Below are 21853 nucleotides of genomic sequence, written 5' to 3' on the forward strand. Positions count from 1 at the left end.
TCTACCATTCCATTTCTGCCTTGAAGCCAGCTGATCATGGTGTGAAACGTCTGAGACTGTGAACTACAATGAACATCTCTACTTTTAAATTGTCACTTTCTTTCTTTATTAACATATTTCTTCATTCTTTTTCCAAACACATAAACTCCTCCTCCTCCCAAGTCTTTTAATTCATCACTTAGCTCTTCCTGGTCACTCCTATCTTCATTAGTATAGTTCCTTGATCCTCCTCATCCTAAGCCTTTGGCTGTTTGATATCTTATCTAGCTTATTGTCCTCCCTATCAGTAAATTCTGATAACCACATAGCCTTCCTCAATCACAAAGTGAAGTCCCCTTCTCCCATATGTTGCCTTTACCCTCACAAAATATCCTCTGGAAGCTCTCAATACTATACCTTCAACTAAAAGTACTCCAATAAAATCAGAAGCATCACCAATCTTCGCTTCTCATCTACCATGAGTCTCCTTTTCAAACCTCCCCTTTAGTACCTAACACTACTCATCCAAACACACCCACTCTCCTTACCCCTCTTCATCTACCTCACTGCAGAGCAACCACAAATAATAAACAGTCATAATTTGCATAGGGAATAGACAAAGGGGGGAGAGTAACTTCAAGGACTATCATATAGAAGTGTTGTAAGATTGAATCTTTGGATCCCATTATAAATTGAAACAATTCTTTCAGCAAAACATAAGAAAAGATTTGAAATCACTTAAAGTAAATGGCAGAAGGAATAAACACTAGCACTGGACATAGAAAGCTGAAAATTATTCACAGGGAGACAACATCCTACTAAAAATCTTCATATAAGGCACACACTCTCCTCACTTCTCTAGCCCTCAACCTGCAGTAACCCCTTCTCAAACAAAAGGGGAGAGAAAAAAGAGAGGGACATATATAATTTTTAGAAAGTATATACAAGGAGGAGAAGGGGAAACAAGGAAATAGATCTCTGAACCTCCCCTAACACCCCAAGGTAGAACAAGGGATCACAAAGGGAGAAGAAAACAAATACCAGACAGCAGAAATCTATGAAAAGTTCTTTGAAGAGATGAAAAAAAAAAAAAAATAGGTGAGCTCAAAGAGTAAATTAACCAAAAGTTTACAGCAAGTACATTTAACATGCCGATGGTTAATTTGAGGGAAATGGATAAAAAACTGGATGAGCTAACCAAAACAGTTCAAAATTTAAATGACAATTTTAACAAGGATATGGAATCCTGAAAAATACCTGACAGAAATACCTGAAATTAAAAAAAAAAAAAACAGTATAAAATGCATACATTGCAGAAATGACCAATGTGAAGACAGAGTGCCTGATATTGAGGACAAAATAATGAATTATGATAAAGAGATCAAAGAAGCCAAAAAAGAAATACTAGACCAAGAGAGGGCTCACCAATCCAAGACTAGTCAGAGTTAGAGAAAAATCTAGAAGATTTCACAGATGAATCCACTAACATACTTATAGAAATTACAGAAGAAAATTTCTCAAATATAAGAAACAATTTTTAAATACAAGTAATGACACTTACAGACCACCAAACAATTATGATGAAAGGAGAAGCTGACCATGGCATATTCTTATTAAGTTCTTTAAAACAGAATTTTAAAGGTAGCCAGAGAAACACAAAAAAATTACATACAAAGGTAAGCCAATTAGAATCACAGCAGACATCTCAGCACAAACCCTGAAGGTTAGAAAAGCATGCAGTGAAGTATTTCAAGTCCTCCGAGCAAATAACACTCAACCTAGATTAATTTACTCAGTACCATTATCCTTCAAAATAGATAAGATTAAGAAATAAGAAATAAGATATTTCCATGAAAAAGACCAACTTAGAAGATCTATGAGTGCTAAACCAGATCTAGAGAAAATATTCAAGAATATTCTCAAAAGAAACAATGAATTGGACACATCTAAAAACACAGAGGAACCTAGTGAGGTCTATGGGTAAACAGCAACAGAAAACATCAGGAAAAGAAAAAAAAGGAATCACCAACACATAAAGAAAGCAATGGTAGTAAATAATCAATACATCTCAGTAATATCTCTCAATGTGTCTGGCCTCAACTCTCCAATCAAAAGACACAGATTGACAGTCTGGATCAAAAAACAGAATCCAGGAATCTGTGGGATTCAAGAAACTCATCTAATTCAAAAAGGTATTCATAGACTAAGCACAAGGACCCGAGTTCGATCCCCAGTACCAAAAATACAAAAATAAAACAAGATATTCATAGACTAAAAATTAAAGGATGGAAAAACATTTCATGCACCAGAACCCTGGAAGCAAGCAGGGGTAGCAATTCTAATATCTGACATGGTAAATCTCAAATTAAAACTGATTAGCAGGACAAAGGTCACTACACACCAGTTAAAGGAAAAATAAAAGCTACCTCTTTGCTCCTGGACACCAACTAGGAAGCATCATTAATCTCTTCCAACTGCTGTATTTTTGTTTTTGTTTTTTTTTTTTTTGTACTGACAATCAAACTTGGGGCTTTGCACTTGCAAGGCAGGTGGCAGCACCACTGAGCTAAATTTCCTGGCCCTGGGTTTTTCTTTTTTAAAAGACACAATTATTCATCATCATGATCAGACTATTACATTTGGCAATCAACAGCATGGATGCAAAAAAAAAAAAAAAAGTCTACACTAAAACCCTTTGTTGGAATGCTTTACACTTTCCACAGAACAGAAACTAAAATAACCTGTTATACAATTAGTCACAAATACAGTCCTGAAGTTTTTTTGTCCAAGAACAGCTTGGGCTACATAGTGAGTTCCAGGTTAGTCTCAACTACATAGTGAGACTCTGTCTCAAAAAACAAAAACAAAAGAAATCAAAAATCAAATAAGCATTAATACAATTGTAATGGGGGTCCTCCATACCCCACTGTAACAAATACACAGATCAACCAGAAAATAGCAACAATGATACATCAGAACTGAACCAAATTTTTTAACACATAGACTTAGTAGATGTCTACAGAATGTTCCATCCCACAACATTGCAACACACATTCTCCTCATGTGCACATGAACATTCTCCAAAATAGACCACATACTAGCCCATAGAACATGCTTCTAGTAAATGTAAAGGAATTGAAATTACCCCACATATATTATCAAACCATAGTGCATTGAAAATCAATGGCAGAAGAAACCACAAGAAATTCATAAATACTTGGAAATTAAATAACACCCTCCTGGCTAACCAATGGGTCACAGATGAAATTAAAGAAGAAATTAGACAGTTTCTACAATTAAATGAATATGCTAACACAGCACACCAGAACTTATGGGCTGCAATGAAAGCAGTCCTACAAGGAAAATTTATAGCAATGAATTCCTGTAACAGAAAAACAAGTAACCTAACATTTTTATGGGGGGTACCAGGGATTGAACTCAGGAGCTTTTGCTTGAGGGGCAGGTGGCATAAATAATCTAATATTGAACCTCAAGCTTCTAAAAAAAAGATCAGGAAGTCAAGCCCAAAGCTTGTATGAGAGAAGTATAAAGATCAGAGCAGCCCGGCTTGGACTCAGAGCCACTTCTGCTGTGCAGTCCTGCCCATACTACAGTCCTCCTCTGGAGCCATGCCATTTCCAGCAGCTGCCACTGATTGGCTCTGACACAGCACCAGGAGGGTAGCTGCGTGGGCGCCCTGAGCACCGTTGCCCCCCACCCCCGGCTATTAGATTCCCTCACTGAGCCAGTCCTTAGATGCACTCTGCAGAGGCATGGCAGGCTATAAAGGGTGGTGATTGATCCTATTATGTTCCTGATTGTATCGATAGGGATAAAGGATAAGGATTGATTTGATGAGTTGTTTTCTCAATTATGAAGATGAGAATGTCTATAAGTCATTAGAGAATCAAAGACTGGGACACAATGATATCATGAAGATTTAATGACCAGAGATTGAATCAAAGGCAACCCAACAGCAAAAATAAAGATGAGAAAACACTTAAGCAAGCCACAAAAACAGACTTCCAGTCCACCAATGGAAAACAGTAGGGCAAAGGAGGATGAAAAATCAGATAGTGAACCTCCAGGACACTCAGAACTCACAGCACAGGAAGTAAAAAAACTGATCAATCAAGCTCTAGAAAAATTCAAAACAGAAATTATTTCCCAGATAACCATAGAGATGGTGAGCAAAATGAAAGACATGATTCAAGACTCCAGAACAGAAACTGACAAAAACAAATAGATGAGCTTAGGAACATAATAGAAGCCATGAAGGCCCAGCATAAGAAAGAAATGGAAACAATGAATGTCCAACATAGTAAAGAAATGAAATCCATTAAACAGATTCAAAAAGATATACAAGAGATTAAAAACTCTATTGAAAGCATACGCAACCAAATAAGATTACAAAGATAGAATCTCAGATATAGAAGATAGGATCGCAGACAGTGACCATGAAAAGAGAGGGCTCTTAAAAACAGTAAGGGATCATGAGAAATCGATCCAACAACTCCTAGATGATGCAAAGAAGAATAACATAAGACTGATAGGAATTCATGAAGTACCAGGAAAAAATGCAAATGACTTAAAAAAGCTGTTCAAAGAATTAATGACAGAAAGCTTCCCAAACAGAGGAGAAGAATTAGACACACAGATAAGCAAGGTATATAGGACACCAACTAGCCATGATAAAAAAAAATAATCTACACCTAGACATATAATAATCAAGATCCCAGAAACCAAACAGAAGAACAAAAGACTACAAGCAATAAGAGAAAAGAAACAAATCACATGAGAAGGAAAGCCCATCAGAATCACAGCAGACTTTTCAACACAAACCCTCAGGTCAAGGAGAGCCTGGAGTGAGGTATTTCAATTCCTAAAAGAAAACAACCCACAACCAAGACTGATGTATCCTGCAAAACTCTCTTTCAAAATGGGTGGAGAAATAAGATACTTCATGACAAAGAACACTTGAGAAACTTAATGAATACTAAACCAGAACTACAAAGAATTTTAAACAATATCCTAGAAAAAGACAATGAAGATCACAACACCAGGAGGCCCAACAGAGCAAATCAAATAGCCAATGCAAGAAACTAAAAGGAGAGGACAAAAAAATAAAAAAAGAGTCAACGAAAGGACAATAACATGACAATAATAAGTCAGTACATATCAGTTATAACTATCAATATCAATGGCCTCAATTCACCAATCAAGAGAAATAGATTGGCAGAATAGATTAAGAAGCAAAATCCAACAATATGATGTATACAAGAAACACACCTAGTGCAAAAAGAAGCCCATAGACTAAAAGTGAAAGGATGGAAAACAATTCTGAATGCGACAGGAGCCCAGAAAAAAACAGGTGTAGCAATCTTATTCACAGTCAAAGCAAACTTCAAACCAAAACTGATTAAGAGAGACAAAGAAGGCCACTACATTCTTGTAAATGGAACAATTCAAGAGGAAGAAATGACAATCATAAACATATATGCACCAAATATAAATGCCCCCAACTATATAAAACAAATATTAAGTAACATGAAAAACCAAATAACCACTAATACAATTGTAGTGGGGGATCTGAATACCCCACTCTCACAAATAGACAGATCATCTAGGCAAAAAATCAATAATGAAATACTAGAACTGAACAAAGCTTTTGAACATAGGGACTTATTAGATATCTATAGAGTGTTCCACCCCCACAAAATCAGAATATACATTCTTTTTAGCTGTACATGGTTCATTCTCCAAGATAGATCACATACTAGCTCACAAAACAGATTTGAATAAATGCAAAAGAATTGAAGTTATTCCCTATATACTATCAGATAACAGTGCAATAAAGCTGGACATCAATAGCATAAGAAACCATAGGAACTTCACAAACACATGGAAATTGAACAACACTCTCCTGAACAATCAGTGGATCACAGAGGAAATCAAAGAAGAAATCAGTTTTTACAAATAAACAAAAACACCAATACAACATACAGGAATCTATGGGACACAATGAAAGCAGTTCTACATGGAAAATTCATAGCACTGAATGCCCACATTAGGAAAACAGAGCAAGCTCTCTCACAAATAAACAACCTAACAATAACTCTTAGACTCCTAGAAAAACAAGAGCAAGAAAAACCCAAAGCTCGAACAAGAGAGGAAATTATAAAGATTAGAGCAGAAATCAATGCAATGGAAACTAAGAAACAATACAAAAAATAAATGAATCAAACACTTGGTTTTTTGAAAGAATAAACAAAATTGATAAACCCTCAGCAAACCTTATCAAAAAAAGAAAAAAAAAAGGCTCACATTCATGCAATCAGGAATGAAAAAGGCGAAGTCACAACAGATCCCACAGAAATCCAGAGGATCATTACATTAATACATACTACAAGAACCTGTACTCTAATAAAATGGAAAACACAGAAGAAATGGACAGATTTCTAGATACTTATGAATTACCAAAGTTGAACGAAGAAGGTAAAAACATTTTAAACACCCCAATCAAAATCAGTGAAATTGAAAATGTAATTAAAAACTTACCAACAAAGAAAAGCCCAGGTCCTGATGGATTCACTGCTGAATTTTACAGGACATTTAGAGAAGATCTACTGCCATTACTCTTCAGACTTTTCAATGAAATTGAAAGAGAAGCAATACTTCCAAATTCATTCCTGGAAGCAAATATCACTTTGATTCCCAAACCTGGGAAAGATGTAACTAAAAATGAGAACTACAGGCCAATCTCTTTAATGAATATAGATGCAAAAATCCTCAATAAGATACTAGCAAACAGAACACATAGGATCATCAAGAAGATCATACATCCTGACCAAGTCAGATTTATTCCAGGGATGCAAGGATGGTTCAACATACATAAATTGCTAAATATAATACACTATATTAACAAAGTCAAGGACAAGAACCACATGATCCTCTCAATAGATGCAGAAAAAGCATTTGACAAAGTTCAACGCTCATTCATGATAAAAACTCTGCAAAAAATTGGAATAGATGCTCTATGTCTCAAATTAATAAAGGCTATCTATGATAAACCAACAGCCAACATCATATTAAATGGCCAAAAACATTAAAATCAGGAACAAGACAAGGATGCCCACTATCACCATCCCTCTTCAATATAGTTCTGCAAACATTAGCCATAGCAATTAGACAAGAGAAAGAAATTAAAGCAATAAAAATAGGAAAGGAAGAAGTTAAACTGTCATTATTTGCTGATGATATGATACTCTACATGGAAGACCCAAAAAACTCCACCAAAAGACTTCTCAACTTAATTGACACTTTTGGCAGAGTAGCTGGATACAAGGTCAACACCCAAAAATCAATAGCCTTCTTGTACACAAATAACAGACTCACTGAGAAAGAAATTAGGGAAACAATTCCTTTCACAATAGCACCCCCAAAAAATGAAGTATCTGGGAATCAATCTAACAAAAGAAGCAAAAAAAAGACCTCTACACTGAAAACTACAGCACTCTGAAAAAAGAAATTGAGGAGGATATAAGAAAATGGAAAGATGTCCCCTTCTCCTGGGTAGGAAGAATCAACACAGTGAAAATGGCCGTACTACCAAAACTGCTATACAGATTCAATGCAATGCCAATTGAAATCCCAACACTATACTTCACAGAACTAGAAAGAAGAATCCAAAAATTCATTTGGAACCATAAGAGACCTAGAATAGCAAAAGCCACCCTAGGCAACAGACACATGGCAGTGGGTATAACAATTCCCAATTTGAAACTATACTACAAAGCCACTGTGATAAAAACAGCATGGTACTGGCAAAGAAACAGACCCGAGGATCAGTGGAACAGATTGGAAGACACAAAAACAACTATAGATGCACTCAACTACCTCATCTTTGACAAAGGAGCTGACAGTCCCCACTGGAGGAAAGATAGCCTCTTTAATAAATGGTGTTGGAAAAACTGGATCTCAACCTGAAAAAGATTAAAACTAGACCCCATCTGTCACCATGCACTAAATTAAAATCCAAGTGGATTAAATATCTAAATATTAAAACAGAAACAATAAACTTGCTGGAAGATAAGTTAGGCAGAACTCTTGAAGACACTGGCATAGGAAAAGACTTTATGAACAAATCCTCAGTAGCACAGGAACTAGCAGAAAGAATCAACAACTGGGATCTCACCTTATTAAAAAGCTTCTGCACTGCAAAAGAAACCATCAACAGAACTAAGAGACAACCTACAATGTGGGAAAAACTTTTTACCAGCTACTCCTCAGACAAAGGACTATTATCTAAAATACATAAAGAACTCAAAACAACCAGCACCCCCAAATATAAAGACTGAATTCTAAAATGGACATCTGAAATGAACAGTCATTTTTCAGACAAAGAAATAAAAGCAGCAAGTAAATACATGAAAAAGTGCTCCACATCACTGGTCATTCGAGAGATGCAGATGAAAACAACACTGAAATTTCACCTAAAACCACAAAGAATGGCTGCTATCAAGAAATCACACAATAACAAATGTTGGTGCAGTTGTGGGGAGAAAGGAACACTTCTCAGTTGTTGGTGGGAGTGCAGACTGGTGCAACCACTATGGAAATCAATATGGAGATACCTCACAGAACTAGGATTAGAGGTTCCATTTGACCCAGCCATCCCTCTGCTGGGTATCTTTCCAAAAGAATTAAAAGAATCATACCACAGTGATATATGCGCACCCATGTTTATAGCGGCACACTTTGTAATAGCTAAAACTTGGAAACAGCCCATCTGCCCATCACTTGGAAACTGGATAAAGAAGATGTGGTTTTTCTCTAAAATGGAATACTACACAGCCATAAAGAATGAGAAAGTAGATTCATTCATAGGTAAACGGGTACATTTTGAGGATATACTACTAAGTGAAATACATAAGTCACACATATGCAAAAACCAAATCGTTTCTCTGGTGTAAAAAACTAAAATAGTACTCAAGATCCTAATGGGACAATTAGCAATGTGAAATAGAAAGAAAAGGACCAAAGGTGTAGGGACAGTGAGAAGGATAGTGAAAGGGGAATAAGGGAAAAGGAAAAAAATATGAGAAAATGTAAAAATGGAATTAAAATGTTTAAAAGGGAGGAGGGGGTGAAGGGAGGGTGGAGACAAGGGGAAAAAATGAGAACCAAGACCTGGCATGTAAAGGTACAAGATCCCAGTAATGAATGTAACTGTACTATCTACCTAGAATGTAGCAATAAATTCCATTTAAAAGAAAAAAAGAGATCAGAGCAGAAATTAATGCAATGGAGGCTAAGAAAACAATGCAAAGAAGCAATGAATCAAAGAGTTGGTTCTTTGAAAGATTAAATAAAACTGACAAACCCTTAGCCAAAAAAAGGAAAGACTCAAATCCATGCAATTAGGAATGATAAGGGTGAAATCACAACAGATCCTGCATAAGTCCAGAAGATCATCAATACCTACTTTAAGAACCCGTATTCTAATGAGATGGAAAATATAGAAAAAAATGAACATATTTCTGGATACATATGAATTACCAAAGCTAAATCAAGAAGATATAAAAATTCTGAATTAACCAATATCAATCAACAAATGAAGATATTATTAAAAGGCTACCAACAGGGTTGGGGATTTAGCTCAGTGGTTCCGCCTCCTGCCTCGCAAGTACAAGGAATCAAGTTCAATCCCCGGTACCAAAAAAAAAAAAAAAAAAAAGCCTACTACTTCTCAAACTCATTAATGAAATTGAAAGGGAAGCAATACTCCCAAATTCATTCCTGGATGCAAGCATTATGTTGATTCCAAAAACAGAGAGGCATTCAACCAAAAAAAGAAACACAGATCAATCTCTTTAATGGTCATAGACACAACAGTCCTCAATGAGATACTGGCAAACAGAATGCAGCAATCAAGAAGATCAACACTCTGACCAAGTAGAATTCATCCCTGGTATGCAGGGATGGTTCAACATACACTAATCAATAAATGTAATACACTATGTTAACAAAGCCAAAGACATTATCATCTTAATAGGCACAGAAAAGGTGTTTAACAAAGTCCAACCCCCAGTCAAGATTAGAAAAAAAAAAAAAACCTGCAGAAAACTGGAGTAGATGGTCTTTATCTCAATCTCATGAAAGCCATCTATGACAAACCAACTGCCAACGTCACACTAAACGGACAAAAACTGAAAGCTTTCACTCTATAATCAGGAACAAGACAAGGATGTCCGCTGTCACAACTCGTATTCATTATTGTTCTGGAAACATTAGCCATAGCAATTAAACAAGAGAAAGATATAAAAGGAATAGGATAGAAAAGGAAGAAGTTAAATTATCATTATTTGGGGACTACATGTTACTCTACATAGAAGATCCCAAAAGCTCCACCAAAAGACTTCTAAATTTAATAACCAAATTCAGTAATGTAGCTGGATACAAAGTCGACACAAGAATCAATAACTTTCCTGTTCAAAAGTTACAAACTGACTGAGAGAGGAATTAGGGAAACAATGCTTTTCACGATAAAAGATGAAATACCTAGGAATCGCCGGGGATTTAGCTCAGTTGTTCTGCCGCCTGCCTTGCAAGTGCAAGGACCCAAGTTCTATCCCCAGTACCTAAAGAAAAAAAGAAATACCTAGGAATCAATCTAACAAAGGAGGTAAAATGTACCCCATTTAGCTAGATGAAAAAAAGAGATCAAAGATGATATCAGAAAATAAAAAGATATCCCTTGTTCTTGGGTAGGAAGAACCAATATGGTGAAAATGGCCATACTTCCAAAATTGTTATACAGATTTAATACAATTCCAATCAAAATTTAACAGTGTGTCTCACAGAATTAGAGAAAACAATCCTAAAATTCATTTGAAACCAACATTGAATGGGATGAGAAGGAAATTATGAAAACAATATAATTAACAATAGCATCAAGAAAAATGAAATATCTAGGAATTAACCTAAGCAAGGAAGTGAAAGGACTCTACAAAGAACTATACAACCTTGAAGAGAACATCAAAACATGGAAATATGTCCCCTGCTCTTGGATAGGCAAATATTGTCAAAATGGCTATACTTCCAAAACTGTTATACAGATTCAATGCAGTCCCAATCAAAGTACCAACAGCATACTTTACTGGAACAGTTTGTAATAGCTAAACAGTCCCAATTTGGAAACAGTCCAAATGTCTATCAACCAATGAGTGGATAAAGAAGATGTGTTTTTTTATATATACACTGGAGCACTACTCAGCCACAAAGAAAAATAAACTGGAGACGTCTAGCTAAATGAATACACCTTGAGACCATACTCTTTAATGAAATAAATCAGACCCTCATGTGTAAATACCACATTGTTTCCTTGGTATGAGGACCAAAATGTATAATAAATATTGTTAAATAGGAAGAAAATGTTCAAATGGGGAGGGGAGCTAGAGAGGGGAACACAGAAAAGAAAGGAAGGGAAAGGAAAAAAATGAGAAAAGAAGGAAAACAATAGAAAAAAACATTTTATAAATAAGGAGAAGAAGTGGGGCTAAAGGGAGATAGGAGAATGGGAAAAAAATAATAATCAAGATATGTCATGTACAGGTACAAATTCCCTATGATAATCATTATGTATACTTAAAATGTACCAATAAACATAATTAAATTAAAAATTAGCAGAGCCTCAATTACACAAGAAATAGCAGCAAGAATCAACAAATGGAATTATATCAGACTAAAAAGCTTCAGTATAGCAAAAGAATCAATCAGTAGAATGAAAAGACAACCTACAGAATGGGAAAAAAATTTTGCCAACTACTTCTCAAACATATTTTGCCAACTACTCCTCAAAACTAATAGATACAATATACAAAGAACTAAAAGAAAATGAAACCACCTGAAATTAAAGACCCAGTCAAGAAATGGGCTAGAGAAATAAATGAACAGACACTTCACAGAGGAAGAAATACAAATGGTTAACAAATACATGAGAAGGTTCCACAACCTGCCTCTCAAGCAGAGTTCCGAGTTCGATCCCCAGTACCAAAACACAAAACAAAAAAATATATGAAAAAATCTTCAACATCTCTGGCAATTAGAGAAATGCAAATTAAAACGATGCTAAAATTGCCCATCAACTGGAGACAGGGTAAAGATGTGGTCTTTCTATAAAATGGAGTACTACTGAGGCATAAAGAATGAGAAACTAGAGACATTTATAGCTAAGTGGATGCACATTGAGGCCATACTCTTAAGTGAAATTAACAAATCACATGTGTAAATGCCAGTTTCTCTGGTGTGAAAAATTAAAAGTGTAAATAAGGATCAAAATGTATAATTGATATTGTCAAAAGAGTAGAGGAAGTGGAAGGGTGGGGGAAAGGTAAAAAGGGAAAAGAAAACTATGTAAAAAGGAAAAACATGGAAACAATGTCTTTGTAAATAGGGAAGGGTGGAGGGGGTGAAGGGAGGGCTGGGAATAGGGAAAGATAACCAAAATACATCATGTAGAGGTACAAGATCCCAGTGATGAATGTATCTGCATTGTATACCTAAAGTGTACTGATAAACTTAATGAAGATTTTTAAAAATGCTAAAATTCCATCTTACTCCAGAAAAAATGGCAATCATTAGGAAATTAAACAATAACAAATGCTGATGTGTCTGTGTTGAAAAAAGAACCCTCCTGCATTGTTGCTGGGAATACAAACTAGTACAACCATTATGGAAACCGGTATGGAGACTTCTCAAAGAACTGAAATTAGAAATCACATGTGACCCAGTCATCTGCCTGCTAAGGATCTTCCCCCAAAGAGTTTAAGTCATCATACTACAGTGATACATGCACACCAATGTTTATAGGAACACAATTCATAATGGCTAAATCCTGGAAGCAGCCTGTATACCCATCAACAATGATTGGATAAAGAAAATGTGGGGTTTGTATATAAATGTGGTATTTACATTTTTATATCATATGGCTGTAAAGAATGACACATTTGAGATATTTGTAGGAAAATGGATGCACCTGGAAAATTTAATGTGGAGAGAAATAAACCAGACACACAAACTTAAATACCATGGTATCCTTTGTCTGAGTGAGGCAAAGTACAAAGACAATGATAAAGGAAGGATAAAAAGGGACTGGGGAAGGAGCTCTTGCAATAGGGACATGGTCCAATCGAACAACTAGAACTAGAACCTAGAACTCAGAGCAGCCATGAGTCGACTTCATTTCAGGGATCCCAGTGTCATATTACCATAGTGACTAAGGTAAGGAGCAACCACAGGAGACGTCCAGGCCCAGGGAGCTATATAACTAGTCCAACAAGAGACAGTCAGAGTGTTATGAGATGAACAATTAGGGCTCCAACCTTTTGACAAGAGGCCAAGTTCAGCCTGAGTGTCCCTGGATTTTAAAGTCCCAGAAGCAGCACCCCATCCTAATCCTACTACCACCTTGTTGGTGATCATTCAACACAGATCTGGGCTCTGACTACCTCCTTTTTCTACCAGCAACAGCAGAGTTATCCCTTAAATTGGACACTGCCACAAAACTGTAGACCCGAGAAGATAACCACAGGTCTGGAAATTACAGAGAAATTTTGCGCTCTCTCTCCTCTCTCTCTCTCTGTCTCTCTCTGTCTCTCTCTCTCTCTCTCTCTCTCTGCTTTTTTTCCCCCCAATGGCACTGTGCCTGTCTTGCAAGTGCAAGGTCCTGAGTTTGATCCCTGGTACCAAAAACAAAACAAAATATAATTTTGTTTGTTTGGTTTTTCTTTTTATTATTTGTGAGTGTGAACATTTTTTTTATTTAGATTTGTTTTATTTTGTTCTTTTTTTTTTTTCCTTCCCTCTTGTCTTCTCCAGTTTCCCAGTTTGGGTAATCTTTGTCCTTCAGCTTTGCTTCTAATCTCATTTTCTTTTTCTATTTTTCTATTTTTTCCTCTTCTCCCTTTTAAATTTTCTCCCCTTACGATAAACTCACTCTATTGAGTGGATATTTACTGTATATAATTTCCTGATTCGTCTTAGAATTTGTTATTTAACTATAAATCTTGTACCTATGGTTAAAGTTTGAAAATTATTAAGTGTCACAGTTTGTAATTTCCCAGTCTGTGTTTGATGCTATTGTTACTATTGTTGTACTACTTTAGCCAAGCTGACTCAGTTGTGATCAATTGATCTTCCTTTTATGCCAGAAATGCCTTAGAATGTAAGTAAAGCATAGTTCTAGGTGTGTCTGCAGGTTATGTCCAGAGATGACTGGATTATAAGTGCTCTAACTTAATGAGTTGATCAATCTATTGATGAGATCACAAGTCTATGGCATTTTAGGGGGGTGATGGAGAATTGGGAGGTAGGGACTAGTTAAAGGGAGTGAATAGGCAATGGAGGTATGAGCGGGTAAGGGGAATGTGGCCTTGGGGACTGTATCTCCTCCCTTCCTCTCTCTCTGCATCTTGGCTGCCATGAAGCAAGCAGCTGTCCTCTACCTCACCATTCTACCATGATGTTTCTACCTTGGTGCCAGCCAACCATGGACGGAAACCTTTGCAACTATGAGCCAAATAAACCTTTCCTCTTCTAAATTATTTTCTGATTTGAGGCATGGCAACAAAAAGCTGATGAGTAAAGAATCGCTTGAGTTTTGCAGTACCAAGAGCTATCCTGCAATTTGAATGTATATATGCCCCCAAAGTACCTGTGTTGATCTCATGCCTCCTGAGGAGACGTTACTAAGATGTAGAGCACTGAGGGAGAGGGTGATAAGGATGCAAAACCCTCACGAATAACATTAGTTTCCATATAAGAGTCTCAAAATCCAGGTGTGGTAGTGAAGGTCTGTAATCCCAGCACTCAGGCTGAGGTGGGAAGATTGCTGTCACTTCAAGGCCAGCCTGAACTGCATATGAAGACCCTGTCTCAAAAATAATAACCCAGTAATGAATGTAACTGTACTATATACCTAGAATGTACCAATAAACTCAATAAAAAGAAAAAAATTAATAATAAATGAAAGTCTCAAAAAAGATTCCTTGCTCCTTGCCACATGAGGTTAGAGTATAAAAGATGGCCGCCTGTGAGACAGCTGGCCCCACCAGATCTTAGACTGCTTAGATCTTAGACGTCTCAGCCTCCACAATTGTGAGAAACAACTTTCTGTTGTTGATAAGCTACATGGTTTATGATACATTGTTATAACAGCCCTGATGGACTAAGATAATAGTCAGAGGAAATGAAATAGGTACTTTGAGGTATATTCCATGTTTATTCCAGCATTATTCACAGTAGACAAGATATTGAAACCCAAGGATATGTGTGGACAAATGAATAGACAAGGAAATGGTGTGTGTGTGTGTGTGTGTGCGCATGCACGCGTGCACACGCATACTCAAGTGTGCGCAAACGCTCGTTCAATAGAATATTATTTAGCCTTTAAAAAAGAAGATCCTGCTACTTGCAGCAATGAACCTGGGGGACACTATGATACATGAAGTAAGCTAAGCACAAAAAGATGAATACTGCATAATGTCACCTATATGCCAAATCTTAAAAAAAATCAAACTTGCAGAAGCAAAGAGTGAAGTGTTCGTTTTCAGAAACAGAGGGGTTGGGATACACAAAATATTCATCACAGAACACAGAGATTCATTTACACAGGAAAAATAAATTCTGAAGGTCTAATGTGTAACATGGTGACGCTGGCTAATACTGTACTGTATTTTTGGGATTTGCTTAAAAAATAAAGTTTAAATCGTTTTCACTGCACCAAAAGAAAAGAAACGTAAGGCTCTGGGTATATTCATTACCTTGATGTAAGTATTTCATTAAAAACACACAATTTTTATTTACCAGTTAGAACAATATATCAGGAGGTGGGGAGATACTGTTGCGGTTATGTTTGGAAAGTACAATATACTATATTAACAAATCACAGCAAATTACAAAGAAAGAATGAAATTTATATTACTTCCAAAACATCTGCCATATGTTTGAAATGATTTTCATAATCTTATTTAAGACATAGTCAAACACAAAACCTTCAGCTTCTTCCCTTAGATTTTTAATTTTTTCGTCAAATTTCATCCTCACAGCTTCTATATCTTTCTCCTTTTCTTGCTCTGGTTTATTGCTCTCTTTGATTAATTTGATTTCATTATTTAATTGTTCGATGTAAATTTGCATCAATTTTTCTGCCTGGTGCTTCAGCCTCTCCTCTATGTCCTTGTAGATGGCGTCAGAGAAGTAAGCCCCCTCGTTGTCCTGCACCATTTTCTCTAGCATCTCCACCAGCTCCTGCACTTGAGCTTCCTTCTCATCCTGGCCTGCTTTGTTGTTAATGGCAAGGCAGCGGCCCCCACACTCTTTGATGACGCTTTTTAGGTTCACATCTGCATCTACCAGGAAGTTATTTAGGCTACTGCCATCCAGCTCATCTTTACGAGTGAACAAGACCATCATGTGTTTCATGGCTGCCTTCCCAAAGACAGCCTTGATCAAGGCAATGGTTTTCTGCTCTTCCTCTGTGTAGCGACCCAGCTGTATAACCATGATGATGGCGTGAGGCCCTGGGCAGGAAGCAATGACACAACGGCTGATTTCTGCACACGTGGTTTTCAGCTTCTCCTTGGTGTCAAAGAGTCCTGGAGTGTCGACGACAACAAGGTCTCTCCCCTTCCATTTTCTGGTTTCTTTTTGACAGGTCTTGGTAATAGCCTGGGCACAAACTCGAGAAATAAATTTTTGTTTCCCAAGGATGGTGTTTCCTGTGGCACTTTTCCCGCTTCCAGTTTTCCCAACCAAAACGATCCTCAGAGCATTGTTCTGATGCTCAGCCATGTTCATGTAAAACGATTTTGGCACTTAGATAGACCTTAAGGAAATAAAGAGGATAATGCCAACTTAGGTAATGGAAACCATTCCCAATTCTCTTTTATCTCTTTCTCACTCTCTCTGAAAATTCATAACATTATATTTTCCAAGTATATTTCAGTACAGACAGAAATATAAGACAGTCCAATTACTAGGTAAGTGGGCTGGGGATTTAGCTCAGTGGTTCCACCGCCTGCCTCACAAGTACAAGGTCCTGAGTTCAATCCCCAGTACCAAAAAAAAAAAAAAACTCGGTAAACGATAAAAGAGAAATTAAAGAGTTTCTGCACAATGGAGTACCTGGCCTAGATGATTTCACAAACAAGCAGTATTAAACTTTTTAAAAATCTAATAATCTCAATGCTAAACTGTTCCTGATCATATAAGAATGTCCCCACTCCCACCACCAGACCACATGCCAATATGCTGGCCCGTGCCCAAAGCCAGAACCAAGGGCGAATGCATTCACATCCCTGCCCCTGCCACCTGCCCAAATGCTCATGCCAGGACTAAGGACAATCACACCCATATCCCTGTGCCCACTGCCACTGCCACCAGTTATAGCCAAAGAAGCTATAGGAAAACTATGCTCAGTATCCAACTAGAACCAAAGCAGAGTAGTCTTCAGGGAAAGGCTTTGATTATGAAAGTCATCTCTTAAAAATGATAGAGTCCATTGATATGCGAGATGTGGAAATATGATCATAGAAGCAAAGGAAGTACGAAAAACAAAAGAAAACCTGATGTGGTGGTACACACCCATAATCCTACCACTTAGGAAGCTAAGGCAGGGTGATTGTGAGTTCAAGGGCAGCCGGAGCTACATAATGAGTTCAGTCCAATTCCCATCAAAATACCAAAGATACTCTTACAAAACTAGAGAAATGATCCTAAATTTATGGAAGTACAAAAGACTCCAGCTAGTCAAAGCAATCCTGAACAACAACAAAAACAAAACTGGAGGCATTACAACACCGATTGCAAAATACACTACAGAGCCACAACAACCAAAACAGCATGGCACTGGCATAAAACAGACACACAGAGCAATGAAACAGAATAGAGACCCAGAAATAAACCCATACATCTACAGTTTTACTTATTTTCAACAAAAGTGCCCAAAACACACTGGAGAAAAGACAATCTCTTCAGTAAAATGGTGTTGGGAACCTGGATATTCACATGCAGAACATTGGAACCTGACCCATAATTCTCACCTTAAGCAAAAATTAATTCAGAATGGATCAAAGACATAAAACAACTAGAAGAAAACATAGGGGAAACACTTAACATATTAGTATTGGCAATGATTTTGTGGCTAGGACCCCAAAGTCACAAGTAACAAAAGTAAAAATAGATGGATGGTGTTATATTGAGCTAATAAGCTCCTGCCCAACAAAGGAAGCATCAACACAGCAGAGAGACAACTTGCAGAATTGGAGGAACTTTGCAAGCTGTTCATTTGGCAAATGATTTAAACAGATATTTCTCAAAGGAAGAAATATAAGTGGCCAACAAATATACAAAAAAAAACTGTTCAATAACATTAGTCATCAGAGAAATAAAAATCAAAACCAAAGCCGGGCATGGTGGTGCACACCTGTAATCCCAGCACTTGGGAGGCTGAGGCAGGAGGATTGCTGTGAGTTCAAGACCAGCCTGGGCTACATAGTGCATTCCAGGTCAGTCTCAACTTCATAGTGAGACCCTGTCTCAAAAAACCAAAATAAATAAATAAAAATAAGAACCATAGTGAAACATCATCTCACTCCAGTTCAAATGGCTATGATCAGTAAGACAAAAAGGAACATGAGTGAAGATGTGGAGGGCAAAGAACTATCCTGCACTGTTGTGGGAATGTAGATTAATACACCTACTTTGGAGAGCAGAATGAAAGTTCCTCAAAAAACTAAACACAGTCCTACCTATGGTCCAGCTATCTCATTTTGGGCTGTATCTAAGTACAACGAAGCCACTATTCCAAAGAGATGTTTCACACCCATATATGTTGTGGCCTTGTTCATAATAGCCAGGATAAGAAATCCACCTAGGTCCCCATGAATAGATGAATGCATAATGAAAACATGGTGCATATACACAATGGAATGATAATAAGTCATGATAATAGCAAGTCATAAATGATGAAATCCTGTTGTTTTCAGAAAAGTGGATGGAATTGGAGGACTTTTTGGTAAGTGACCCAGAAAAATTAGTATTGCGTGTTGTTTCTAAAATGTAGGAGCTTTTTAAAAAATATTGAATGTATGTTTATTTGCTATTTCTACTTCTTTATCTGAGAATATCTTTATTTCAAGTGCCCATTTTTTTACTGGGTCTTTAAATTTGGAAGGTCTGATTTTTTAATGTTCTTTATATATTCTAGAAAGTAGACCTTTGTCAGTCTCTTCATGCTATTGGTGGTTTCTTTTGCTGTGCAGAAGCTTTTGAATAAGAAGAGATCCCACTTGTTGATTCTTTGTGCTAGTTCAACATCACTGGTCATTCGAGAGACACAAATGAAAACAATGCTGAGATTCCACCTCAGCCCAGAAAGAATGGCTGCTATCAAGAAATCAACCAATAACAAATGCAGGACTTGCTTGCCTAGCAAGTGCAAAGCCCTGCATTTCAGTCCCCAGTACCAAAAAAGAAAAAATAATTTAAAAAAGAAATGATAAGGAGATGGACATGCCAATTTCCCTAATTTGATCAAAACATCATTATTGAGCCATATGAATATGTATAATTGCTACATATTCATCAAAAAGAAAAAAGGTAGAAATGCTAACACTATTTTTATGAAACAAGTTAAACACTGATTCAAAAAGATTCTACCAAAAAGAAAACTACACACTGAGATTCCATCTCACCCCAGAAAGAATGGCTTGTATCAACAAATCAACCAATAACAAATGCTGGCGGGGTTTTGGGGAGAAAGGAACCCTTCTCCATTGTTGGTGGGAGGGCAGACTGGTACAGTCACTGTGGGAATCAATATGGTGATACCTCAAACAACTAGGATTGAAAGTCCCATTTGACCCAGCCATCCCTCTGCTGGGTATCTTCCCAAAAGAATTAAAATCATCATACCACAGTGATATATGCTCACTTATGTTTATAGCTGCACAGTTTGTAATAGCTAAAACTTGGAAACAGCCCAATTGCCCATCAACTGGAGACTGGGTAAAGAAGATGGGGTTTTTTTTATATAAAATGAAGTACTACTCAGCCATAAAGAATGAGAAACTAGAGACATTTATAGCTAAGTAGATGTGCATTGAGGACACACTCTTAAGTGAAATTAATAGGACGCACATGTATAAATACCATATAGTTTCTCTGGTATGATAAACTAAAAGTATAAATAAGGGTCAAAATATATAATTGAGGAGGGTGAAGGGAGGGTGGGGACAAGGGGAAAAAATGAGAACCAAGACCTGGCATGTAAAGGTACAGGATCCCAGTAATGAATGTAACTGTACTGTCTACCTAGAATGTACCAATAAATTCAATTTTAAAATATATATATATATAAAATTGATATTTTGTAATAGGAAGAAAAGGTCTGAAGGCATTGGGCAAATGGGAGAGGTAGGGGAAAGGTAAAAAGGGAAGAGAAAAAATAAGAAAAAAGGAAAAAATGGAAACAAAGTCGTCGTAAATAGGGAAGGGTAGAGGGAGGAAGGAAGGGCAGAGGAATGGGGAAAAATAAGAACCAAGATATGTTATGTAAAGGTACAAGATCCCAATGATTAATGTAACTGCATTGTATACCTAAAATGTGCCAATAAAAAATATTTAAAAAAGAAAAACTACAGATATGTCTTATTATGGATATTGATACAAAAATCCTAAGTGAATGATTAGATACTAGCAAAGAATACATTATGTTAGAGATCTATTGCAGAAATACTAAAGTGATTGCATAAGATAATATCAATTGTTAGGCTATATCCCATTAATAGATTCATATGAAATTCGATGCAGAAAAGATGTTTGACAAAGTTTCATGTTAATTCTTGTCTGAAATATTTTATAAAATAGGAACAAGTAGAGACTTGTTTAAATAATTTTAAATAAATACAAATTTCATTTTGTAATCATCCTTTTTCTTTAGAGGTAAGAAATTGATGATACCATTTATTTGGATGAAAAAAAAGACACCAAGGAAAGGAACAAAGAGAGAAAGGTACCCATATCTGACAGTAAGTCCTTACAGTCTTCATAGTTAAAAGGAATAGGATGAGGCCAGGGATTTACTTCAGTGGATCCACTGCCTGCCTCGCAAGTACAAGGTCCCGGGTTCGATCCCCATTACCAAAAATACCCCCCAAAAAAAAAAAAAAAAAAAAAAAAAAAAAAAAAGAATAGGATGTTGTGGCTGACTAGACACATAGAATTGTGTAACAAAAACAGAAAATTCAGATACAGACCACCATGCACCATCTTATATTCATTTATACTTAATTTAACAATCTCACATTACATAAAGCAGTATTGCCTTCCAGCTCTAAACAAAATTTGCCTTGAGGGCTGGGGATGTGAGCCAGCAGTAGAGCACTTACCTAGCAAGCTCAAGGCCCTAGGTTCCATCTCTAATGTTGTAGAGGGTAGAATCTGCCTGGAAGGCACCACTTTCTTATTAAAGTTACCAGGCAATGCTCTGTGTCTATCACATGCATTTGGTGGAAGGTTATTTGTTCATCCTATCAAATATAAGATGCATGGACACCATGCTAAGCAATCTCCTTACATCCCCTTCACCCCCACCACTACCATCTGCTGCACCTTCCTGGGACAGTGCTGGCACAGCACCCCAACCCCTGCAGACCAGAATCCACCCACACAGAGCTGCCCTGTCCCCAACTGCCCCTCTCAGCTCCATGGCTTGGGATCCTCTTCTCGGCAAAGCTCACCTTCTTTTGAAGGAGCTGATGAGTTCTCAGGTTTTCTCCAAGGAGGTCTTTGAGCTGATGCTTCTGCTTTTAAC

At 36.9% G+C, this 21853-nt stretch overlaps 2 protein-coding genes across 2 annotated transcripts in view; both read right to left on the minus strand.

The window, feature by feature from the left end:
* The window catches only part of Gimap4 (GTPase, IMAP family member 4), a 51223-nt gene extending 29396 nt beyond the window's left edge, over window positions 1-21827 (minus strand). Inside the window, exon 1 of the mRNA XM_033763963.1 lies at window positions 21780-21827. The gene's annotated coding sequence lies outside the window, so the exon portion shown is untranslated. The remainder of the gene's footprint in view (window positions 1-21779) is intronic.
* Window positions 15901-21853, minus strand: Gimap7 (GTPase, IMAP family member 7). Its single transcript, XM_019206770.2, has 2 exons — window positions 21780-21853; window positions 15901-16864 (listed from the first exon to the last, which is right to left on the minus strand). The coding sequence occupies exon 2, from the start codon at window positions 16834-16836 to the stop codon at window positions 15958-15960; it is 879 nt and encodes a 292-aa protein (XP_019062315.1). The 5' UTR covers window positions 16837-16864; window positions 21780-21853; the 3' UTR covers window positions 15901-15957.

This window comes from Fukomys damarensis, unplaced genomic scaffold, assembly GCF_012274545.1.
Source record: "Fukomys damarensis isolate Sample0158 unplaced genomic scaffold, DMR_v1.0_HiC HiC_scaffold_16, whole genome shotgun sequence".
NCBI classification, from domain to species: domain Eukaryota; kingdom Metazoa; phylum Chordata; class Mammalia; order Rodentia; family Bathyergidae; genus Fukomys; species Fukomys damarensis.